General features: G+C 37.9%; 3 protein-coding genes across 4 annotated transcripts; 1 reads left to right on the forward strand and 2 right to left on the reverse strand.

Annotated features, from left to right (window-relative positions):
* Positions 1-1,424: 1,424 nt before the first annotated feature.
* On the forward strand, positions 1,425-9,521 carry LOC147864687 (kinesin-like protein KIN-5C). Its single transcript, XM_087318813.1, has 23 exons — positions 1,425-1,574; positions 1,980-2,109; positions 2,939-3,097; positions 3,595-3,929; positions 4,390-4,528; positions 4,848-4,945; positions 5,103-5,259; positions 5,349-5,418; positions 5,511-5,587; positions 5,668-5,721; positions 5,841-5,921; positions 6,002-6,113; positions 6,208-6,294; positions 6,382-6,557; positions 6,637-6,798; positions 6,880-6,987; positions 7,147-7,305; positions 7,738-7,821; positions 7,908-8,113; positions 8,289-8,390; positions 8,519-8,628; positions 8,712-8,860; positions 8,992-9,521. The coding sequence occupies exons 1-23, from the start codon at positions 1,501-1,503 to the stop codon at positions 9,241-9,243; spliced, it is 3,081 nt and encodes a 1,026-aa protein (XP_087174939.1). The 5' UTR covers positions 1,425-1,500; the 3' UTR covers positions 9,244-9,521.
* Positions 9,522-10,562: 1,041 nt separating this feature from the next.
* Positions 10,563-14,809, reverse strand: LOC147864688 (two-component response regulator-like PRR1). 2 transcript variants are annotated; one of them, XM_087318816.1, is made up of 7 exons: positions 14,490-14,809; positions 13,763-13,933; positions 13,421-13,582; positions 12,339-12,472; positions 12,069-12,248; positions 11,812-11,893; positions 10,563-11,730 (listed from the first exon to the last, which is right to left on the reverse strand). In XM_087318816.1, the coding sequence occupies exons 2-7, from the start codon at positions 13,920-13,922 to the stop codon at positions 10,760-10,762; spliced, it is 1,689 nt and encodes a 562-aa protein (XP_087174942.1). In that variant the 5' UTR covers positions 13,923-13,933; positions 14,490-14,809; the 3' UTR covers positions 10,563-10,759. The 2 variants fall into 2 exon arrangements, with proteins under 2 accessions (XP_087174942.1, XP_087174941.1); XM_087318815.1 differs by lacking the exon at positions 14,490-14,809 and having other exon boundaries at positions 13,763-14,385.
* Positions 14,810-21,295: 6,486 nt separating this feature from the next.
* LOC147864689 (pentatricopeptide repeat-containing protein At2g03380, mitochondrial-like) lies at positions 21,296-24,133 on the reverse strand. Its single transcript, XM_087318817.1, has 2 exons — positions 23,935-24,133; positions 21,296-23,721 (listed from the first exon to the last, which is right to left on the reverse strand). The coding sequence occupies exon 2, from the start codon at positions 23,011-23,013 to the stop codon at positions 21,322-21,324; it is 1,692 nt and encodes a 563-aa protein (XP_087174943.1). The 5' UTR covers positions 23,014-23,721; positions 23,935-24,133; the 3' UTR covers positions 21,296-21,321.
* Positions 24,134-25,825: the final 1,692 nt, after the last annotated feature.

The following is a 25,825-nucleotide window of genomic DNA, read 5'->3' on the forward strand; positions in this document are numbered from 1 at the left end:
TCAAGACAAATGTTGAATACTCGAGGATGAATTTCAACCCCATATCAAAGACAAACTAATTGCCAACAAGTGAGTCCTTTTAATCAAATCGAGCACTTTGCCCCAACCCAAGGTGGTCAGATCGACAAATGTTTAAATGTTCAAAGGGAGGTGAATATAATAGGTGCCCCCCCCCCCCCCCCCCCCCAACACATACTCACTTAAGAAGAAGAGGTTGAAGGAAAGGTGGTCCAATAGCCAAGAAGCAAAAACCCTAAAGCTAAAAAAAATACGATCTCCAAAAAAGACCAAACCCTAAAATAAGCTCTACTCTTCTCTTTTAAGTTTTTACTGACAAAAGGCACCACCAACCACATTTAATGCTCACCTATATCATTTACTTAAAATATATATAAAAGGGTAGCCCTTTCAAGGCCAAACAAAGACTTGAACTTTACATGTCTTTCATAGACATTTACATTGACATGGCTATCCCTATTTCTACCCTTAGACCCACCACCTCACAACAATGCAAGACAGGGTCAACCTCGAGGGTGTAATTACCGCAATTAAATACAACCATTAGAGACCCCGACGCACTAGTATTACTCTCGATGGCATGTAGTGATGTAAATTGTAATATACAAGATTGACCGTCGTGATCGGTGGTCGACAATCGGGTGAATTCAGTTGGTTGTCCATATGCTCGAAAGAAATAGGGTCTTTCTCTTGGTTTTCTTAACATGGTTCATGATGAGAGTTCTGGACGGGGTAGAGTTCCTTTGGGGATGGAGTGTTGGTTTTTTGCTCGGGCTCGACGTGAATGAATTGCTTCAAGATGACCCGAGCGGACGAGCGCTCGTTCGAAGGATGCGGGATGTAGGAATTGGCAACGGTTCGATTTAGGCTTAACTAGTTTGGTTTGGACAAGGCCAAACCGGATAAGCCTAAACCGGTTTAGGAGCAAGTTTAGTCAAGCCAAATTTAAGCCTTAACCGATTTGGTTTCGGCTCAGTTTGGCTTGAGCCATCCCCAACCGGACTCAAACCGGTTATCGAGGCTCAAGCTTAAACCGAACCGAACCGTTTAAAACGGTTTAACGGTTTGGTTTAGGCTTGAGCCGAGTCATTGCCGATTCGCAACGGGATGGGCCTTTTATTTATGTACACGAGCCCCGACCTGACGGCCTGTATTGGGCGGCCGGACATTTGCACCCACCTTCCTCTCTTGTTGGCCATCATGGTCATGGGCCATGGCCATGCCTAGAGAGAGAGAGAGAGAGAGAGAGAGAGAGAGAGAGAGAGAGAAGGAAAGAAACAAACACGAGAGCTCAAACAAAAATTAAAGCGCGAAGCTGAAAGAAGAAGAAACACACACAAAATTCAAACAGAAGAAGACAGAAAGAAAGAAAGAAAGAAAGAAAGAACGAAAGAAAGAACTGTAAAAACAGCTGCACACAAAATCCTTCTTCTTCTTCTTCTTCATCTCAGTCTTCTGCTCCCTTCCCTTCTTTCTTCCGCCATGGCTCGCCTCGACAGAGACAAAGAGAAAGACAAAGAGAAAAGCGTCAACGTTCAAGTCCTCCTCAGATGCAGGTGATTTTCCTCTCTCTCTCTCTCTCTCTCTCTCTCTGTGCTTCGTCCATTCATTCTTCCTTCGTTTCTCTCTCCCTCCCTATACAGGTTTGATCCAAAATTTCTCTCTCTCCCTCTCTCCCTCTCAATTATCTTCTAATTCTTTCCTTTCTCTGCTAATCCATCTCATCAGAAGCATCTCCCTCTCCCCCCCTCTCTCTTATGTATATACATATATATATATATATATATATAGCTCTTTATTACTCCATTCTTCCTTTCTGTCAGATCTATGCGAATCCACATATTTCCTCTCTTCTGTGGTTCTCTCTCTTTCCTTATCTGATTCCTGCTAATCCAAACTATATGCTCTTTTCTACCCCGATTCTTCATCATTATCATCTGCGCTGTCTTCTTCATATACAGGCCATTCAACGAAGAAGAGCTCCTTTCCAATGCTCCGCAGGTCATCACGTGCCATGACTCAAAGCGTGAGGTCTCTGTCTCTCAAAACATCGCAGGGAAACAACTGGAGCGCACTTTCATGTACGATAAGGTAAGCCATTTCTCTTCTCTTTTCCTTTCTGTCTCCTTCCACGTTTCTCCATTTTCCTCTTATAAAAAGCCTATCTATATCCATTACATTTCCTCTTTTTTCTCCAAATTTCCTCCCACACTTTTCTAAAATTCTCTACTTCTATTACATGCCGTCATATTTTTCTTCAGTCTCCTTCACAAATCCCTATTTTCCCGTTTATATCTATCTATTTTTTATATAATCTGCTTCCTTTCATAAATTTGGCTACTTGCCGCTCATACATTTCTACTCTTTCATCACGTTTCCTCATCTTTCTCCATTTTCACTTTCACAGTTCTCCGTTTTCGTTCTCGCCTCTGTACCTTCCTTACATTTCTTCATGTTACTTCATTTTTTTGCCGTTACAAAATTTCTTTTTTTGCTTCTACCTCTTCGTTCCACCACCATAGCAATTTCTCCTAATTTTCTTTTCTTTTCTGTTTGTTCTCATACACCTCTCATCCTCATCCCTTTCCATATCTAATGTTGCTCATAAGATACGGTAAAGTTTCATTTTCCCTTCGCATTTCTCATTCTTTCTTTTACATATTTCCTAGGAGGGTGTGCCTCTTCTGCTTTTTTTCTCTTACATTTTTCTTTTTTTTCTTCACCTTCCGTAGCTATTGTTTTCTCTATCTAATCTGTTACCCATTTTCACTGCCAATATTCTCTTCCATTCTTCATTTATCTTAAACGTTCTCTTGCCAACCCTTTGTATAGCTAACGTTTCTCTTGCTTTCTGTCTGACTTTTGATCAGTATTGTTTTCTGCATCTCATCTCATTTCTTTTGATGCAACATTTTCGTAGGTCTTTGGTCCACAGTCTCAGCAGAAAGATCTATATGATCAAGCTATCATCCCTATTGTCAATGAAGTTCTGGAGGGTTTCAATTGTACTATCTTTGCTTATGGACAGACTGGAACAGGAAAAACTTATACAATGGAAGGTTCAGGAAAGAGGTCACAGGTACTAGATTCAATTCAGTCATAAACATAGTGGATTTACCTAGAATGGTAAAATGTGTATAGATAATTCCGCTGGTTCTTGGATTATTACCGGCGGCTATAGTTTTGATCGGATGATTAGAGTTTATTGTTATTTTGGTCCTTTATTTTAATGTGTTTGATCAGAAAACGAGAGTTTACGGTCAGTTTGATCCTTTTATCTCAATGAGAGTTTGATCAGAAAATGACGGTTTACTGTTATTTTCATCCTTCTGCAATGTTGACCGCTTTTCTGACACGTTCTTTCAACTTTATTCATCAGAGAACTATGGTTGTCATTTTAAAAATTATCTTTGAATATTGATTGATCAAAATGGGGGTTTTTATCCTTTTGAACCAGTTCATTCAATATAACGGATAAAGAAAGCAGGGGTTTCTGTGTCACGCTGAGAACATTTCTTTCGATGTGATTGCTCAGATACTACATTTTGATCCTTCTCTTGTGGTGTAATTGGTTAGAATGAGGAGCTTCCACCTGATGCTGGAGTGATACCTAGGGCTATCAAACAGATTTTTGACACCTTGGAGCTTCAAAATGCTGAATATTCCGTTAAAGTCACATTCTTAGAGCTTTATAATGAGGAAACCACTGATTTGTTGGCACCTGAGGAGCTATGCAGAGTTCCTGATGATAAGAGAAGGCCTTTAACGCTTATGGAAGATGGGAAAGGTGGAGTTATTGTTCGTGGTTTGGAAGAGGTTATTGTAACAAACTCAACAGAAATTTTCAATCTGTTAGATAGAGGTTCGGCCAAGCGGCGAACTGCTGAGACTCTCTTAAACAAGCAATCCAGGTAGATAGTGTTTTTTTCTCTTAATTGTTCCTTTGTACGGTGGTTTCCTAAAGCTTCAAATAATTTTGTGGCATTGCTACAAAATCCTTTTCCAAGTGCATGGTTTCAGCTTGCACTACATTGCTACCAAACATTTTTAATAAGAATAATTTCATGCATTATTATCAACTTCTTTTAAGGTGAATAGTTTCATGCTATTACTACACAGAGGTTTGTAAAATGAATATTTTCCTGTACTACCGGAAGATTTTTAAAATGATTTTTTACATTGTTGATGTATCCAACGTTTTTCAAATTAAGCAGTTGATTTATGTTACATATCAAATCCATTTTAAAATGGCTAATAGGCTATTCAATATCACAATACTGCCCAGAAAATTATAAAATGAATGGTTTGAGTTTACATTACATTACTCCATAAATTTCTTTGTTTTGACATTGTCATATTGTGTTTTACCAGTCGATCACACTCCATATTTTCGATAACCATTCACATCAAAGAATCGACGCCAGAAGGGGAGGATTTGATGAAATGTGGCAAGCTTAATCTTGTGGATCTTGCTGGTTCTGAGAACATCTGTCGCTCTGGTGCCAGAGAGGTTAGCATTTTGGTCCAAAGTACCGTACCATTCTTACCTGAGGCATCCTGTAATCTATCCTGATTAGTGTATAACTGTCTCCCCTCTTGTGCTCGTGATGGGTACGATTTTTCTGGATGTAACATTAAATGTACATATGCATGTCTTACTAGCGCAATGAGAATGTGTGTATACTATGAAGTCCTGTTATCTGCAGGCTGACATACTCTTATAAATATGGCATATTCATAAGAATGTAAGCTGTAACATACATATTTATGGACAAAGATAATGAGCTCATTCATTTCGTGCAGTTACCCAATTTCTTTATTTTATGTAGGGTCGAGCAAGGGAAGCTGGTGAAATCAATAAGAGTCTCTTGACACTAGGCCGTGTCATAACAAGCCTTGTTGAACATCTTGGACATGTTCCCTATAGGTAAGAATCGAGATGTAGACTTTGATTGTCGAAACAAGTAATAGATTCCAGGTGTAGATTTTGAAAGTCAAAAACAAATGTAGATTTTTTTAAAAACAAAACATTGCCAATTTATATTCCTAATGTATCTCTTGTGTTGTATTCTTTATCCTAAAAGGGACAGTAAGCTGACAAGGCTTCTGAGGGACTCTCTAGGTGGAAGAACCAAAACTTGCATCATTGCAACTGTTTCTCCATCTGTGCACTGCCTTGAAGAAACTATGAGTACACTGGACTATGCCCAACGAGCAAAGAACATCAAGAACAAACCAGAGGTGCATCATCTAATGATCCTGGTTAATGTTGTGATATACTTGCATTCTAAATCTTGATTTCTTTTGTGGTTCCTTTCTTTTTGTTTAAGGTAAACCAAAAATTAATGAAAACCACTTTAATCAAGGAGCTCTATGCTGAGATTGAAAGACTGAAGACAGGTGAGTCTTGGTTTTCCTAAGTTCTTCCATTTCATTTTTCTCTTAAATTGGTAAGGTCTGTTTTTGAAGACTGAAACTTTTGCGGATAACAGAACTACATGCTTCACGTGAGAAAAACGGGGTTTACATTCCGAAAGATCGCTTTTATCAAGAAGAAGCTGATAAAAAGGTTTGATGTCGTGGACTTTCTGGTCTTAGAATCATGAAGATATTGTAGGGTTGATTCTTACTATACTTTTGATTAAACAGACCATGGCCATGAAGATTGAGCAAGTGGAGGATGAGTTGGAATCCAATCGAAAGGTGTGGCGTTTTTTTATTATGATGAGGATTCTCAACTCATCTATCTGGGTCCTTACATATACGAAACATTACTACATTGTGTGTTAAGAGTGGAATAAATTTTCTTATTGCTGATGCAGCTTTTGGAGGAAATGCAATGTCGATATGAATCCGAACTTGAGCTTTGTAATAACATCAGTGCCCACTTACAAGAAAAGCAGGTTGAGAATGGTTAGGACCTGGTTTTCTGTGTTTGCTTTTTTCTCTATTATAGAGAGTAAGCTAGCTATTAGTTTTACAGAAAGATTTGAAAGACACAAAAGATGCTCTTATAAAAGCCAGAGAAGATATCAGGATTGCCAATGAAAAGATTGTTGAGAGAGACTTTATAATCTCAAGCCAAAGGCAATATGGTTTGTACTATGAATGCCTTCATTGATATATCATGTTTGCAAACTAGACAATGGTTTTTATGTTTAACGAGTTGGTTTGACTTCTATTGAGCAGAAAGTGTCTTGCTTGAGAAGACAAACGATGTACGAGTGAACTTCGAGCAAACTGCCCAAGATGTCATCGGTCTTTTCACAAAGCTTGGTAAAAAGCTACAGTTCTATGTAACTATAGGCAAGTTTGTGTGAATCTACATCAGGGACTAAGTTTTCTTTTTTCCTGGTTGTGAAGATCTGAAGAAGCAAATTGATGTGCATAACACGAAAACCCTCAAGAACTTCCAATCTGAGCTTGCCAAATGCTTAAACGCTCTCCAAAAAGATATTGTAACATCCATTTCAAAACAACAAGAAGATTTAACATCTATTGATAATCGGATCTGTGCATTCATGTCTTCCAAAAAACATGTATGTATTTTTTATGTTTTAGTAGTAATTGTTTTCCACAGAAGGACCAAGTTCTTATATTTGAGTGCCTTTTATGTAGTCTGCAGGAAGATTAAAATTGCAGATGGATGACTTGAAGTTGGTATATCTTTCACGACTTCAAGGTTTGCAAGAATTGGTTCAATCTCATGAAAGCAATGCTAATTCAATGTTCCAAAAATTTAACAACACATCTTCTGATCATGCTATTACACTTCAAGATGTAAGGTCAAAATTCAATGTATTATGTGATACTTCTGTACTATGTTTGTTTTTTTAAAGACCAAACTTATTTCCCAACCAGGTGCTACATGAAGCTGTAGTTGAGGCTGAATTAATTGTACAAGATATACAAAATACGTTAACAAAGCAACAAAATGAAATAGCAGTCTTTGCTCAGCAACAAAAAGAGGTATTCCTTTGTCTGTATATTATAACTTATAGAATCACGAGTTTTCTTTTTAATACAAACGAAGCCAAACTGAAGTCACAGTTTCTCAGGTCATAAACAGTTGCAATCTTTGTTGGCTGTCATAGGTCTTTTAGAGACGTTTTTATATTTTTTTTTCAGGGTGTTGAAAAGAATATTTTGGCTACAAAAGTCCTTTGCAAATCCACATTTGATGCATTTGATCAACTTGGCAATGAAACCGCTGATATATTCTGCTGCATCGAGGAATGTGGTTTGGTTCAGGAACACAGCTTATCCGAATTTGAGAAAACATTTGAGGTATCTTTTTAAGTCTTAGGGTGCAAACTTGCTTCATGGTAACACAAGACATTACATGTATAGATAGCGGTCATCTTATTTGTGAGAATGTAATAATGAATTTTCATACATGATGTAAAATAGAAGATAGACAAACTAGAGGAGGGGGGGCTGGTGTGAGCAAACTCCATCAATAAAGAAGCACAATTATTTTCAGGAAAAAAAAATAGCCCTGATTTTTTTACATTAATTTCCTATAATGCTGCTAAGTTTTTGATAGTTCCCAAATACCCATTGCCAGTCTCCTTTCTCTCTCAATATGTGATATGTGAACAATTATATGGTCAATTGACCCACTTTTTCCGACTTTGGGGGGTTGACCTAGAAGTGTTCGAGAAATTTAGGATTTTCAAAAGAAATTATCTAGTACTAAGAAGATTTCTCTATTCAAAGGAACAAGCTAGAGAAGAGGAGCAGCAAATGCTTGAAGCTATCACTTCTCTGTTAACAAAGTCAAAAGCTCGAAGATCTGCCAAGGTTACTGCTTGCAACTCTTTTCCCCTCATTTTTCTCAAGATACTACTTTAAATGTTCCTAATTGACTGTGTTTCATACATGCAAAGATACGTGATACTGTATCTTGTCTAAGAGAGCAAGCTGCATCAGAAAGACACGCTATAAAAGATAGCTTAAATAAGGTGAAAAGCTTAACATCACAGGCTCGCAGTGGATGTGAATCTTTCATCAATCATTCTGAAGCCTATAGTTCTGAAGACCTTCGGAAGCTTGGAGCAAGTCATGGCCAATTGGAAATGCTTGTACAAAACTGGTATATTATGAAACTATCTAGGGAAAAACTCGCAAGTACATCTTGGTTTTCTTAATTTCAACAAATATCCCTTAGTTCATATTGTCACTCAGATTGTTCCGCAGTAGTGAATTCCTTTCATCTGTGGCTCAGATATATTTCTGCCTTTTTTAGTGTTTGTACTTCGGTTTTGTAGCTTCAAGAGTGCAAACGAGACTGCAAATCTTTGGGGAAAAGTTCAAACTAGAGTTGATCAGTGCATTAAAGATCATACACCTGCGATTAGGTCCATAGTCAGGTTTGCTAGCCATTTTCAGAGTATTCATAAGAGATCTTTTACCTATTTTTTGTCTGTTGGATGTGCTTGGCCAGTTCTCTTAGTTCTTAATATTTGCCATATTTTGGCTTGTTTTATTTTGATTACAGGCAATCAAAGGACATCAATGCCAGTTTAAGATCAGAATTCAAGACCGAAATATCAGCAACTCAAGTAGAAATTGAGGCAGGCAATAACCATTTATATGAACAAATGCATGGTATGTTCTAAAGACTAGAACATTTGTGTAGTTCCTTTACATTAAATACGCCTACTAACAAAATGCCACAAACATTCTTGCAGAGTGTGTAACCCTTGACGAGGAAATAGGGAACACATTACAATGCTGCATCTCGAGCCAACTAAGAGAACTTGCCACACTCCAGAGTTGTCATAGTACTCTAGTTGAAGAGATGCAAAGTTTCTCAGATCATTCCTTTTCAGACATCAAGGTAATCTGTTCTCTATCCTCTAAATTTTTGTCACTAACTAATATTTTATTTGGCTCTATCGTTATGAAGTCTAGTACATTTTATTCATCTTTGCATGAACTCAGTACCCTTATGGAATGGATATATTTCAGGAAGATCAGCCTACTAGCATGACGCCTATGAGGCGGAATATTCATGTGCCGAGCAAGGACTCCATAGATGAATTGCGAGCTCCCAAGACAGAGATTATCCTTACAAAATATAGGGAGAAGAAGTATAATGAAAGGTTAAGCGTTGTTGCTAAAGAAGATAAAGCTGTAGATTGTGAAAATCCTACAAATAAGCCTTCTTCACAGGTGTACCATATCCTCCCTACTCGGATACCTCTTGCCAGGTTAAACTAATTTCATGTGAAGAGGGTTAGTTATTTATTTGTCATATATGACATAAATTCTGTCTTGTATTGTAATGATTCCAATAATGCATTAAGAGCAAATATCATCCTGCTTTTGATAATTGGATGCCGCTATGCCCTTTCTAACAAAGTATCGATTTTGATTGAGTATGGTGCTATTTCTCAGTAGATTGTACTAAGAAGGAATAGCAAACGTATCGATGTATGTGAATATGAGATTATTGTAGTCGGACATGGTGTAAATTGCAATGGTTTCTTTTCTTTTTTCTTTTTGTTTGAAATGGCAATGATGAAGGAATTTGGTAGTGTAGAAGTGAGTTTTTGCCTTCCAATATGTGTATAAAGATATGCATATGATGCGTTGAACTTGAAGCGAGTGTTGACATGTGATTGTCAGACATTATCATAGTTATTGATGCATACATGTATTTGAGAAAATGAGTCTGAGAATAATAACCAGAATATGCGCTAAATTTATAAACAGGGGGCACTACAATATATATAGCTTGTGGATCTTCAAATTGCAGTTGACAGTATAAATTCAGATAGTAAGGAGTTTATGATATCTATATATTGATATATGTTCATAGAGGGTTAGTGCAAATAACCGAGTCCAAGAATGTGTTTTGTTTCATCAGTCTATCCATGTAATGTGCTCCTCCCTTTACATAAAGCCCTACAGATCATTATGAGTTTCTGATGTTAGAGTAATGTGGTAAGAAAGAGAGTGCTATCATTGTAGTGTTTTCACATGCAAGTAATATTATTGTGTTTCCACAAAAGCCCTAGTAATGTCAAACTTTCAAAGCCATTACCAGCTTTTGTATAACAGGTTGGGTTGGAAATATGACACGTGCTTTCATGTGAATCACCAACTACTGACTCATTTTTGAAAGAGTGATTTGCCATTTGTAATGATCAATTAAGATGCAGCAAAGCACATTTGGCTCTATGAATGTGTATTTGTAGGAAAACCTTTGTTCCCAGATAAAGAAACTGTAAATTACCTAGGACAAGCCTATAATACATTTAAAGGGGGTTTTTACTAACTGTACGTTGGTTGAATAGCTATGAGCCAAAGGATCCCAAGGCAAATATAATTGCACATCGTGACAGATTGTCCCCCTCCCTATGATTTGTACGGATCAATGACCAATCAAGAGTTTCTAGCATGTGCACATGCATGTCAAGCTAGTGTATATAGACCTATGTGATAATACAAATGATCATGTAACGTGCAAATGTATCGAACTATTGACATGTCATAAAATAAGCTAAACTATTCTATATCAGAAGTGTACAAATTAATTGGGACACTTCCAAGAATTAGACCTCAATATAACCAATCCAGTCAGAAGTTACAAATTCAAATCAATATACATCTTCCCCGCATGCATCACATACAAATTTAAATAGTAAATTGTCTTCCACTATGCATTTAGAGGGTATATGGAGACTCCATTGATGGATAATGCATAGTCACGAACAAAGACACAAAATTCTCATCAAGGGTCTTCAGCAACACTCTCTGGTGAAGAACCCACATTTTGCTCTTCAAAGCCTTGTTCATCATCATCGCCCTCTTCATACTCTTCAAAGGCTCCACTACTATCATTCATATTATCTTTGCCATTACCTCTCTTTACAAACTGCCCTTTGATTCGGGGCCTTTGTTCAGCAAGCTTTTTCCGACTCACGTAACGTATTTTTTTATCAAAGCATCGATCCTTGCGTTTTCGCCTGAATTTGTCCAACGCAGCTTCTCTTCTCTCAGACCGACAAAACTGATGTCCTACCACTGTAGTACTAGTAGTATTAATAATATGATTTGTTGCAGGAAACCACCCATTAAATGAACTCAATTGAGGGGCGGCCATATTTGCTGTGTGAGTATAATAGGGGAAAAGATATGGTGTTGAGGGACCTTGTTGACCTAAATTCGGAGGTTGCATAAGAGGTATTCCTGTGACCACGTTAACTGAATTTTCCCGTGTAAACCCATGATGGATTTGTAGGGTTGATGGTAACATGGGTGATAATGATGGCATGGAGGAGGTGATTCCACCATCAACATGCGTCAATAGATGAAAACTTGGAGTCTTCATATGTGAATCATTAAATTGTGCAAATGTGCCTGAACTCTCTATTTGATCTGATTCATTCTTGGACCCCAATTCATCATTGATGCCAAAGTATGATGCATTTGTTGACTGAACTTCTATGGGTAGTTTTTCGAAATTCCTCGACTGTGTACCTTGGCTTGGAGGTACTCGAATAACTTCAGGTCTTGGATTGCTGTTAGTCGAATCACAATCCCTAATTTGCCTTGTTGATAACTTTTCAGTATCACTTTCCATTTCGCATGGAATTGGTGTTTGTCTAGTATTTGATATCTCATTAACTTTCGCATAGGAGAGAAATGCTGATGAACGAGCAATTTTGAGCTCTGTTTTCTTAGGGCATGATGCAACCAGAGCTGCAAGAGCACAATGTTTTTTTTTCACTAGAATGCAATTTTGGTCAGTTGACCAAACTCAATAATTTAGCTATTTCTCACCTTCTTTTGAAGAGGAAACTTCAGGATTACTCATGTCTAATGATATTCTCAAAGAAAGCTCCAGCTGTGGATTTCCCTCTGGCTGATAAAAATAGAGATTTTCAGCATATAAATAAAACTTTACATGCATATCACAACAATGTGATGCACTCTATAAAGAAATGCTCACTACAAAACACACAAACAATTGATAGGCAGTCGTAATAAACAATAATAAACTGCTTATGAACGTATCAAGGTTTTGTAATTCATCATACCTCAACTCTACAAGGGACAAAGTTGCGTGCAGGTTCATCATCAAAATATTTGAGGTCATCCATATCGTCAGAAAGAATATTTGTACCATTTGTATTGTTGGATTCACTTGTTTCTGATACAATGAGATCGAAAGGAATCCTTAATTTCTTGTTCAATGAGTGTTTCTCACTAAGCCCAAGCTGCATCCAAGCCAAAAGAAACTATTTAATGATGTAGTGGCCATGAATTGTGATAACGAAAGTCTTAGCAAGGGGTCTAATCTAAATCACCATTCGTCTCCTTCTCCAGGTATGAGTCCACAGATTAAGAAGCTCGTTCATCCGAAGTGGCTTCAACAGATAATCAACAGCTCCCAAACTTAAGCACTTGACTATTAGACCCATTTCATCTCTTGTTGACATAACTGCAATGTAACTTCGGAATTAGTTCTTTTAGAGAATTATCCATACATTGACACATGGAATTACTTCAACTTCAGGACAAACCAAAAAACTAAAGGGGAAAGAAAGAGAGGAAACCCTAGTGGTTGCTCTATGTACATCTCTCCTTCAATTATCCATTTAATCGCAGTTGTCCACGCAATCGTCCCACCATTCCCTTCTGAGAAAACCGATAGTTCTACCTCAGCCTGTAATTACTACCCAATGTCCAACTAGCCACTAGCCATTTTCCACTCTCCTCAACACAATTACGTAAAGTACAATATAAACCGAACTAAGAGTAAATAGAGGCAAAAAATGAAGGCCTTTAAGCCATAAGGTAAGATCTCTACGATGACTTATCAAGGCTGAGATGACCTACTTCCAACCGGATTGAGGCCAGCTACCAATATGGACAGTACAATCTTGGTATACAACATATACACCGAAGTCACAAGCTTCTCCTCCTTTTTAGAAAAACCTTAGAATTGACCATAGGCAGCTCCATTAAATTTCTGATGAGTTTACACTCAATGCCAAACTTTCTAAGATGACTGTTTCACACCTTTCTTTCATTAGATGGGCACTACATTTGTAAGCCTACTATGAGAGCTGAGGGCATTTTTACTGAATTTCCAGAGAGTTTTCCCACTTTTGTACATCTTGTATCAAGGATCAGTTATGTTGGCCTCTCACGGATGGATGTATTATCAGATATTTATTCTTTATTTTTCTTGTTTTCAGGAATTATATCAGATCTTACTGGATAGCATTGTTTGTCTCATTGGCCATTTTGGCTTTTTGAAGATGTTTAACATAAACATTTCATTTCATTTCTATCTATCCACATGCATGTACAAACTCTTGCAAAATACCCATAGTAATACTCTAATTCACGAATACAAAATGCTGAAAGGTGCTTGATCACTTACTCACTATTGGAATGCGATGGAGTTGCTCTTTGCGAACGATGTGTTTTAACATCTTCAATCCTTTCTCCTTTGGCAGCTCAACCTCACTAAGAATGAGGTCAACTTCATAGCTACATGACCTCAAAACCTCCAATACTTGCCCTGCGCTTTTTACACAAGTAACTGCAACAAAGACTACCCTTTTCTTAATGAAGTAAAAAAGGGTGTGCTTTATATATCTTTAGAGATGCACTCTTACTTTCTGAAAATAAATGGAAATTTGATCTTCAGGATTAGTTATAACTTATAACCTATGGATTTGTCCATTGACACATTGACAAACTCAGATGCTTTTATCCGTACCTTGATACAAGCACTGTTGAAGGAGTTTCATTACATGAAGGCTTGAGTCTGGATCTTTATCACAAAGCAAAACATGAACTTTACTTCGATCCAGATTAGCATCAGATGTATCAGGAATGGCCTTATCACCTTCAGTACTTCCATCTTCACAATAATCCATGATACTTTTACCTTCACAGATGGTTAAAGAAAAAAGGCCCAAATCACGAAAGCTGAAAAATAACATCTTTAAATAGAATAGATCATTAAAAGACGCATCGTTAGGAATGATATTATCACCATCAACATCCTCATCTTGACCATAGCCCATGAAACTAATGTCTTCATAGGTGATTGAATAAATAAGAAACAAAGTTTACAAAAGCCGAGAAATATCAAGAAAAGCATTAGATCTGTTAGGGACGGCCATCAATATCCCCATTTTCACGTTATCTCATGATAGTTACCTTTCCCAGATGATTAACGGAAGAAGAACCAAGCCTCAATGGCATAAATAAACACTTTGTAATGGAAGAATCACCAACATACACATTGAAAAGCATCAGACGTATCAGTAATGGCATCATCACCATCACTGGTCACATCTTTACAAGAACTCATAATGCTTCTACCTTCCAAAATGACTAAACAGAGAAGAACCAAGTCACAAAAGCATAAACACCTTTTTAAAAAAAAGCATAAACGCGTATTGCAATCACCAAAATTTAAGGAAAGTTAGATTTCTTACCTGTGTATAGAGCAGAGCCTTCGAAAAGGAGAGATAGCAGAAAATTGAAAGACTCAAATTCTGCTCCGACGGTTTTAGGGATTTGGGTCTTTCGTCAAGAATCCATGGCGATCTCTTTTCTTTCCCTTCTAATAGTTCACTAACGTTAATTCACAAAAGAACAAGAGGGGAAGGGGGAGAAGAAGACGAAGAAGAAGAGGCTCTATCTCTGTGGCTGCTGTGTATTTTTAGGGTTTATCCATAGCCACGTGACTCAGAGAAAATGGAATTGATCTTTTTGCACTTTTCTTCTTCTTTCCTCTGCTTTCTTGGCTCAAAATATCTGCAATGCTGACTGGCCCTCGGATAAGCACTTTTTGGCCCCTTTCCATTCTACTCACTACTCACTTCAATAATTGTTCCACGCTCCATAGTACGCAATATACTCGAATGCATGGGAAAGCATTCGTTTCCATACGAATTCAAACGAATGCGTATGTTACCGAAACATATTTGTATACATAATTGAAAGTCATAGTCTCTCTACATACATGCATTCATTCATACATACATACATATTTGTATACATAATTGAAAGGCATAGTCTCTCTACATTCATTCATTCATACATATTTGTATACATAATTGAAAGTTATAGTTTCTCTACATACATACATACATACATACATACATACATACATACATAGAATGTATACATACTACCCCCTTTACTCTCTCGGCCTTTCCTTTGCCCCCTTTGCCCAACAAATTGTTGGGCAATTGCACCCGAATGGCATGTAAGTAATGTATGTATATATGCATGTATGTATGCAAGTATGTATTATATTTATGTATATATGCATGCATGTATTCTGTGTATGTATGTATGTATAATGTATGTATGGGCTTGAGCAAATATTAGAAGTGCATGGAAGATTTTCAATTGGCAACACATCACTATTGAGTAACATGGAAGGAAAAGTGCTTATTCAAGCAACGTCAACTAAGTTTCACAGCAAGACATATTGCTCAAGATTTATAAACGATGGATGTTACAACATGGGACCATGATCCTAACGTTCAATTGTTGCAAAAACCTAACGAGGCCATTGTATAAGGGACAATACAATAGTGTGTCACCATAGGAACTATATATTTAAGGTCAACGTTGTGCAAGTAGCTTGATTTTATTGTTAATTGTTTGCTCCAAATATATATAATATGTTATTGTTGTCATTAACTTGATTCCATTATTGGATGTAATGTTTGGCCATGATTACTTAGGTTGCCTGTCAACAAAGATTTTCAATTGGCAACACATCACTATTGAGTAGCATGGTTCATTCTGTGAATTGTTTCCCAAAACACATAGACACCAACATGAAGACAATAAATCTTTTCTTCTTGTGCACAACATTACAATTGTCACTAGCAATTATGTTGACATTATATTTACCACACTATTATAAATTTTAGTTTTTGTGATTAGTTTGCTACAAAGCAATGGGTTTACAAGATGGACAATCACATATTGTCTAGGATATAAAGACCGAGAACAATAACATTGCTTGGGTTAATTAGATTCAACTTACCTAGTTAGTTAGAAGTTGCTTAGTACTCATGATGGGCTTTAAAATGACGATGCCAAAAGGCAAAATTTGCAACCACCTTGCATAAAAATGATGTGGAAGTGTATACTCCACAATCACTCAATCTTGGTTGACGTTCTATCGAGATTTTATATTCAACAATTTTGGAAATAGAATTCTCCCAATGAAAACATCACTCAAAAACTAGGTTCATCAATTTTAAACAATCCTTTTAGCATTCTTGAAATTTTTTAAGGCTGTTAATCTCCACAATCACTCAATTTTCGTCAACAGTCTATCAAGGTACTAAAAATAGAAATCTAATGACATTAACAGTTTTGGAATCATAACTCTCCCAATGAAACATCACGCAAAATCTGGGTTTATTATATCGAACGATTCTTTGAGCATTCTTGAAAATTTTAAATACCCTGCCAATAAGAACATCACAACCCTCACAAGGATCGTAAAAATCTAGTGAGATCATGGCCAAATCAGCACTTTGCAGCATACTAAATTTCAGTAAAAATAAAAAATAAATGAACCCATTCCATATCTAATGACGGTGAAAAGTTAGAAATCTCTTCTACAAATTTCCTTACCAATACTCAATTGTTGATCCCTGATAGTGAGAAAAGGCCAAAAACATAATTTCTTACTATTAAGCATAGGTATAAAAGCAATAGAAACGAGGGTTTCTGTGTGCCCCCAAAAAGTTGGTTTGTGTATTTTTCTCCGTCTGTGTGTTGTTCGACATTTTCTCTGCAGGTAAGGGAAAACAGCAGCTCGTCCGCCTCCATCGTTCCTCTCCAATAGTGGTATCAGAGCGCAGGGATTCGTGAAGACTGCATGTGGTAGAAAGCATCCGATTTCTTTGTTTTTCCCCCTCTGCGCATGTTATTTTTCCAGGACCTCGACAGAGATAATATCTAGTACACGTTTCTGTATGAACATTCTTTGTGCCAATTTTTTTTTGGGAAAAGAAAATTAGACCTTTGGTGAAAGGTAGAAACAGAGAGGACTCATTGTTTCTAGTATACAGAAGAGAGGATTTACACATAAAAACTTGTATTTGGTTTTTCCGATGCTTGCTCACTTGATGTGAGATTGTGACGTTGGAAGTTACATCTCGGCTACATTCCATCTGTCTTGGCTGATATAAGAGTGAGGTGTTGTCCTTAGTCGAACACACATACCTACCCTAGAACACAGTGATAGTTGTACTTGAGACTAGGTAGTGAGTAGTGTCTCAACTATCGTTAGTTGCTTAGATTTGGAATTGACTAAGTTTACCTACCATCCAAATGGTTGCCTCTGAAATGTCCGAGGTTTCAAGTACCTCACGCAGTGGTTCCTTTAATTCCCATAGAAATCAATCTATGAGCGGAAAAGACCACCTTGAGATCCGTAAATTTGACGGATCCAACTTTGCCCTGTGGAAGAATCAGATGAGAGATGTCATGATTCAAAGAAGGCAATTAAGACCTATAAGTGGTGAAGCCAAGAGACCCAAGGGCATGACCAAGGACGATTGGGAAGAGCTTGATCTCTTGGCAATGTCTACCATAAGACTGCACCTAGCTGACAACGTGTATTTCACGATCTTGGACTGTGACTCAGCTGAAAAGCTATGGACTAAACTATCCAGTACATACGAAAAAGAGACTGCATCAAACAAAGTTTATCTAATGAGAAAAATTTATGATCTTCGAATGAAGGACAATGACAATGTCGCCTCTCATTTGAATGATTTTGATGCATTATGGTCACAATTACTAGCTCAGAAAATGATTTTTGATGATGAGCTGAAATGTGTATTTTTATTATGCACTTTGCCTAGCTCATGGAACATTTTTTGCACCGCTATTAGTGCTAGTGCACCAAATGGGAAATTAGTCTATAATGACATATGTGGAGCTCTTTTGGGTGAAGAAATTCGTAGAAAATCTATGATTGCATCACACAATGGAGATGCATATAATGTTTCTGATGTTGGTCCTCGCAAGAACCAACACCGTGGTAGGAGCCAAACAAGAAATAGTAGTGGAAATGATATAGGTAGAAGCAAATCTAGGAAGAAAAATATGGAGTGTCATTACTGTCATAAAAAGTGACACCTTAAGAAAGATTGTTATGCCCTAAAAAATAAGGAGAAAGATAATGCTAGAGGGCATGGTAGACAATCTAGTGGTCCTTCTTCCTCGATGGAAATAGAGGAAGTAAATGCAACATGTGATGAGACGGACATCTTGGTCTTAGATGATGTTAGCACACATGGGGTGAACATGGTCTTTTCCCCATCACATACGTGGTTGTTGGACTCCAGTGCATCATTTCATGTGACTCCACATAGAGAGTGGTTCACATGTTATGAAGCCAAGGCACTTGGGAAAGTTCGACTTGGAGACTCACATCAGTGTGATGTGATTGGCATTGGAGATATCTCAATGCATTTTAGTGATGGTTCTCATCTCACCATTAAAGATGTACGCCATGTTCCTCAACTAACTCGTAGTTTGATTTCCGTTGGTCAGCTAGAGGACAATGGATATAAGGTGATATTTGCTTCTCAGTCCTTTCGTATAACGAAAGGAAATATGATTGTTGCAAAAGGGAACAAAGTTGGTTCCCTCTACCCTTTATTTGTTCATCAAAAGGAACACTTGTTGGCTGTCATAGAACAACCAATGACGAGCATTTGGCATGGTCGTTTAGGTCACATGTCAAGAAATGGCATGGAAATCCTATCTCGTTATGGCCACTTACCTAAGTTGTCATTCTCTGATTTTGCTTTATGTGAACATTGTCAACATGGTAAGCAAACTAGAAGTGCACATAAGACCAGTGTTAACTCATCCACTAAACCATTGGATCTTGTCCACACGGATGTTTGTGGACCTATGCCCACAAGATCTTTGGGCGGTGCACTATATTTTGTTACTTTCATTGATGATGCCACTAGGAAAGTTTGGGCTTATCCAATTAAGGGAAAGGATGATGTATACCCCACTTTCAGAAATGGCTTAGTTCGGTTGAGCTGGAAAAGGACATAAAGCTCAAGGCCTTACGTTCAGACAATGGAGGTGAGTATACCTCTCATGAATTTGATGACTTTTGTAAGTTTAGAGGCATTCAGAGAGAGTTTACAACTCCTTACACCCCTGTCCAAAATGGTGTGGCTGAGAGGATGAACAGAACCATCCAGGACAAAGTTGTCTCTATGCTACACCATGTAAACCTCTCGCAAGGTTTTTGGGAAGAAGCTATTTTAACAGCAGTCCATGTGATTAACCTATCACCGAACACAACCATAGGTCTAAAAGTGGCACAAGAGTTGTGGACAGGCAAGACACCTCATTATGCTCATCTTAGAGTTTTTGGATGCGAAGCATATGTACACATTCCAAAAACCTTAAGAAAGAAATTAGACTATAAATGAAGAAAATGTATATTCCTTGGTTACGGAATTGATGGGCAGTTTGGATATCGCTTATGGGATCCTGACACACGTACTGTGGTCAGAAGTAGTGATGTTGTTTTTGATGAGAACAAAATGCATAAACAGACCGTAAAGGAGGTAGAAGTGAGAAAGGTTGCATTTAAAGATAGTACGCCTTTTGTTGATGTAAAACAGAAAAATCTTACTGATGTAGATGCTTCTACATGTGGGCAGTCACAAAAACCTGTTATTGGTCAGGATGAAGATGCCCAAAATGATGATGCTCAGCACAATGATGTGCAAGATGATGTTTATGCTCATAATGATGATGCTCAGAATGATGTTTCTCATGCACAACCTGATGGTATTCAGGTTCAGGAATCATTGAGGAGATCTACGTGTCTCCAAGGCACCTAGTAAGTTTGTTGATTATGTAATGCTAACAGATGCCGGTGAGCCTTCATGTTACAATGAAGCCATATTTGTTCATGACCATACTAAATGGAAACAAGCCATGCAAAATGAATTGGATAGCATTTATAAAAATGGTACTTGGGATTTAGTACCTTTGCCAAAGGACAGGAAAGCATTGCCATGCAAATGGGTATACAAGTATAAGTATACATCTGATAGTGCTTCCCCAAAGTATAAAGCACGCTTGGTTGCCAAAGGTTTCAAACAAGAATATGGAATTGATTTTGATGAAACCTTTTCTCCTGTAGTTAAGATGACTACATTACGTATGTTGCTTTCATGGTTGCAAATCAGAATTTGGAACTTGTCCAAATGGATGTGAAGACTGCCTTCTTGCATGGGGACCTTGATGAGGATATTTATATGGAACAACCAAAAGGTCATGGAGTATCGGGAAAAGAACATTTGGTATGTAAACTCAAGAAGAGTTTGTATGGGCTTAAGCAATCCCCGAGGTTATGGTACCAGAAATTCGATGCTTTTATGAAGGCTCAAGGATATATTAGAAGCAATGAGGATGCATGTCTTTATACAAAAAACTGTTCAGATGGGAGTTTTATCACTTTGATATTATATGTTGATGACATGCTTATTGTTGGTAAAAACAAGGATGAGTTATCCTCGTTAAAGAAAAACTTGGGCTAGAACTTTGACATGAAGGATTTGGGAGATGCAAAACATATTCTTGGTATGCGTATCACTCGCGATAGGAGTATGTAAGGAAGCCGTATGGCTGTCTAGATTAGCTTGTGACATGGGCATATCTGAGCTTGTACCCATACTATTTTGTGATAGTCAGAGTGCCATTGCATTGGCTAAAAACCCAATATACCATGCAAAGACCAAGCACATTGGAGTGAGATATCACTTCATTCAAGAATGCATAGTTGCTGGCTACATCAATCTTGAGAAAGTTGTTTCTCAAGAAAATGCCACAGATGCATTGACCAAAGCTCTACCGCATGAAGCACTAGAGCATTGCTACCACTTGATGGGGATTACTTAGGTCATGAGGTTACACATTGTTTCTTGTATATGGTGTAACATACTCATCAAGTAGGATGTGTTGGTCTTGTTCAATCTTCCCATCAGCTTTGCTGATCCCTTGTTTGGCCTTTTAGTGGGAGATTGATAGTGAGAAAAGGCCAAAAACATAATTTCTTACTATTAAGCATAGGTATAAAAGCAATAGAAACGAGGGTTTCTGTGTGCCCCCAAAAAGTTGTTTTGTGTATTTTTCTGTCTGTGTGCTGTTCGACATTTTCTCTGCAGGTAAGGGAAAACAGCAGCTCGTCCGCCTCCATCGTTCCTCTCCAACAATCCCAAAATAAGAATGCTAACAAACATATAATTATGTATGTAAGGTTGCTCGCATTGCATTGATCTTCATAGCCTCCTCCAACATGCCGGCATCAATGTAGATGTTAGACATTACAATAAAGCATGTTACTTGTTTAGCATCTAATTTCAAAGCTCGATCAAAGGCATGCCTCGCAACATCAGCATTTCTCCATTTCTGACATGCAGCTAGGAGAACGTTCCAAGTTACAGTGTTTGGTTTAACAGGCATTTTCTCTATCCACGACAATGCATCCTGAAGTTGCCCAGCACGACCTAGTACATCGACCATACAATTATAATGCTCTATTGTTGGTGGGATGTTATGCAATTCATACATGTCATTAAATAGATCTTGACCCTTGACAACAAGACCCGCATGACTACATGCTTTTAGAACACTAAGAAATACGACATGGTCCGGTTTAATCTTTTCATCCTTCATTCTTTCAAACAAATCGAGTGCATTCTTGCTCTCTCCCTTGTCGGCATGGCCAGCAATAAGAGCGCTCCACGAGACTATATCTCGAACATGTAACTGGTTGAATATCCTCCATGCTTCCGAAAGTGAACCACACTTAGCATACATACAAACTAAGGTATTTCCAACCTCCATATTCCCATCAAACCCCTCTATACAAACATGAGCATGCACTTCCTGGCCAATATCAATATCTCCTGAGCTACCACAAGCTTTCAAGATGCACATATATGTGATATTGTTGGGAAGCACACCCTCAAGCCTCATCCTCTCTAATGATACAAATGCCTCTCGACTGAATCCATGTTTGGCATCTCCCATGATAACCGATGTCCATGAAACCACATCACGAGTAATGATGTTTTCAAACACTTTCCAGGCATCTTTGGGCATGTCACACTTTACATACATATCTACCAGAGCATTTCCGAGGATGGAGTCTTTTTCTAACCCTAATTTGATGATCGCAGCATATATTTCTTGCCCAGCACCGCCAGAAGAAGTAGAAGTAGAAGCATTACAACCACTTCGCAAGATGCTAAGAAGTGTTGTAGAGTTGGGAGAGACACCTTCACCTTGCATCAATTTGAAGCAATTTACCCCTTTTTCAATGAATCCATTCTCAACATACCCAGTGATAAGGGCAGTCCATGTGACCACATCCCGGATTTGCAATTCATTGAAAACATCTTGTGCCTCTTCAAGAAATCCATACTTAGAATACATATGCACCAATGCAGTGCCAACGAAAGGATGTCTTTCTAGTCCTTCTTCAGCGACCTCGGCATGCAATTTCCTTCCTTTTTCCAACGAGTCAACCACAACACAAGCGTGCAATAGGAACTGGAATGTGTAACTGTTGGGACAAACACCATCCTTCTTCATATCACAATATAATTCCAAGGCATGCTTACAATCACCAGATTCGATAAATCCTCGAATAAGAAATGTCCATGAGTAATCGTTTCGGTATGTTAAGGTTCTGAACACTGTATGAGCATCATGAACACTACCACATTCAACAAACATTGCAACAAGGTGGCTTCCAAGTGCTTCTTCTACATCAAATTTAAAATTTTGGATGTGCTTATATACCATTTTCGCATACTCAAGCTTCTTCTTCTTTCTGCACATATTCAAGACATGGATAACATCTTTCAATGATGAGAATGACACACGACATGCCTTCCCTTTCAGCACAGCCAGTGCCTCCTCCAAGTTCATGACCTGACATGCAACTTTTCAAAAGAAAACAGCACTAATTGTGCATAATACAATGTCAAACAATGAAGAAATTGATCTGGCATCAGTACAACGATTACTGGAACAGGCAAGAAAATGCAGTCAAATCTTTTGTTGCTGATTTTGCATTGCATACATTGGTAATGGTGGTAAAAGCTGAAACACATGTTCAAAATGTTCACAGTGGAAAAGAAGATCTGCTCTGGACCTTTCATGATACTATCCATGTCTTAAATATGTACATAAAGAAGAAGAAGAAGAATCTCAAGTTGATCGAAGAATCTTGGTCAATAGCTGCAAAAGTTGAAACAATTTACTTGAAAACCTTTTGCATCTTTGCTTGGGATGGTTGGTGACTTCCTTGAAGTCTAACTGGATCGATCAGAGATGTAGTCATGTTGGAGCAAACAGTGAAAACTCGCCAATGAGAAAAAGCATCATAACATGGATAATCCTGAATCATGAGAAGGTTTCTCCATTGGCACATCGGCAAGCTCATATGCTTTTACACGTACCATGATACAAACACTGTTGATTGAGTTTCATTGCATGAAGGTCTAACTCTGGATCTTTATCATAAAGTAAAACATGAAATTTATTTTGATCCAGATTAGCATCAGATGTATTAGGAATGGTCATGACACAATCAACACCTCCATCTTCACGATAATCCATATTATTTTTACCTTCCTAAATGAATAAAGAAAAAAGACCCAAATAAATAATTCTGAAAAATAACAATTCTGAATACAATGAATCATCAAAATATGCATAGCTGGGAATGGCACTATAGCCCGTGAAGTTTTTACATTCCTAGATGCTTGAAGAGAGAAAACAGAAATTGCAAAAGCCAAGACTTTTTAAGGGAATAATTATCAAAATATAAGCAGAAAAGCATCAGACCTGTCAAAAGTGGCATCATTAGCTGCATCTTTACGTTACCCCATGATATTTCTACTTCTTTAGATGATTAAAGGATGACGAACCAAGCCTTAAAAGCGTCAATAAACAATGTAATGAAAGAAACCCTCGCCATACATATTGAAAGGCAACATATGCATCAGCTATGGCATCGTCACCATCAGAGTTCATGTTTCTTTATAACAACACATGATACTTCTAACTTCCTAGATGATTAAACAAAGAAGGACTAAACTCACAGAATCGTAAACACACGCATTTTAAAGCAAGAGAAACCTATCAAAATATACCCAGAAAGAAACAAGGAGAGATTTAAGCCTCTTACCTTGCGTACGACACAGAGTCCTGATGTGCCTTCCAGCGTCAGAAAAACCACAGAATTGAGGAATTCAATGTTATTATTAGGGTTTTGGGTGTTTCGTCAAGAATCCAGGAGATACATATCATACAGAGAGGCGAGGAGAGGGCCCCTCTCTGAGCACCCAATTCCTACCGGTTATGTGCATACATATAGCTAGCTAATAGGAGATTCCACGGATTCCCGAGGCCCGATTCCGAATCCGCGGCCGATTCCGACCACTTTCAGGCGCCGGCTCGTGCCAAGGCCTACTACTACTACTGCTCGAGTTCCATTGACAATTGAAGGTTTAGCATGGAACCCTAACCCTAATGTCCGAGTGGCTATGTAAAACCCGGTTGGCCATTACGAAGAATACAAATATGTACATAATGCGTTCCCTCGGGAGTGATATATGTGCATTTACATACATATTTTAGATCCACATTCTCCCCATTATTAGCTTGCTTTTTGATTGCTTGTTGTCATCTTTAGAATAAAAGATTTGAGTGACCTTCTCTCGTTCTTTTCCTGTCTTGTTATTGCTCTGTCGTGACTACACATGTTGTATATTCTCTTCTTCTCTACTACATTGACAAATGGAGGCCATGATTGGTCGGTCACTCGGGTTGTGTTTGTCGACAAAGTGGTTCAACTGGAAGGCAATTGCAACCATACTATTGAGCAGTATGATCTTTGATCCAATTGGAAGTATATTGTGACTTGATTCAATTGGAAGTATAATTTGACCATACAATTGGGTAGTATGACCCAAATTCAATTGGAAGGAAACATACTATGACCATACATTTGGGTAGCATGACATGATTCAGTTGGAAGGAAGTATATACTATGGCACAATTCAATCAAAAGTATATTGTGACCATCTAATTGGGTAGTATGACCCAATTGAATTGGAAGTCCATTGTGACCATACGATTCGGTAGTATGAGCCGATTCAATTGGAAGTCTACTCAGACCTTATGATTGGGTCGTACAAGTCGATTCAATTGGACGTCCATCGTGACCATACGATTGGGTAGTATGAGCCGATCCAAAAGGAAGTCTACTGTGACCATATGATTGGGTAGTATGGCCCGATTGAATCGGAAGTCCATATGATTGGGTAGTATGACCCGATGAAATTGGAAGCCTTCTGTGACGACCATACGATTGGGGAGCATGCATGCCAAGAGACGAGCACAACAACACAAGAGAGAGGTTGAAAGACCCATGATACATAAATACATAAATACATAAATACATAAATACATAAATACATAAATACATAAATACATAATACATAATACATAATACATAATACATAATACATAATACATAATACATAATACAAGACCTTCCCAATGTGTCTTTTGTGCAACCAAGGAAGTTGGGTTCCACAGCATTAGAACCTCATTATATGTACATAATTCCAATTATGTCCGGTTAGTTAGTTAATTAGTTAGTTAAAGGCTAAAGCTATTGGGGGTGGGGAATCATAATAAATTTGTGCGCGCCACGTATCAATGCAAATGT

The sequence above is a fragment of the Azolla caroliniana genome, unplaced genomic scaffold, assembly GCF_043228905.1.
Source record: "Azolla caroliniana isolate FFs.n. ecotype wild unplaced genomic scaffold, voAzoCaro1.0.p SCAF_4, whole genome shotgun sequence".
Classification (NCBI taxonomy): domain Eukaryota; kingdom Viridiplantae; phylum Streptophyta; class Polypodiopsida; order Salviniales; family Salviniaceae; genus Azolla; species Azolla caroliniana.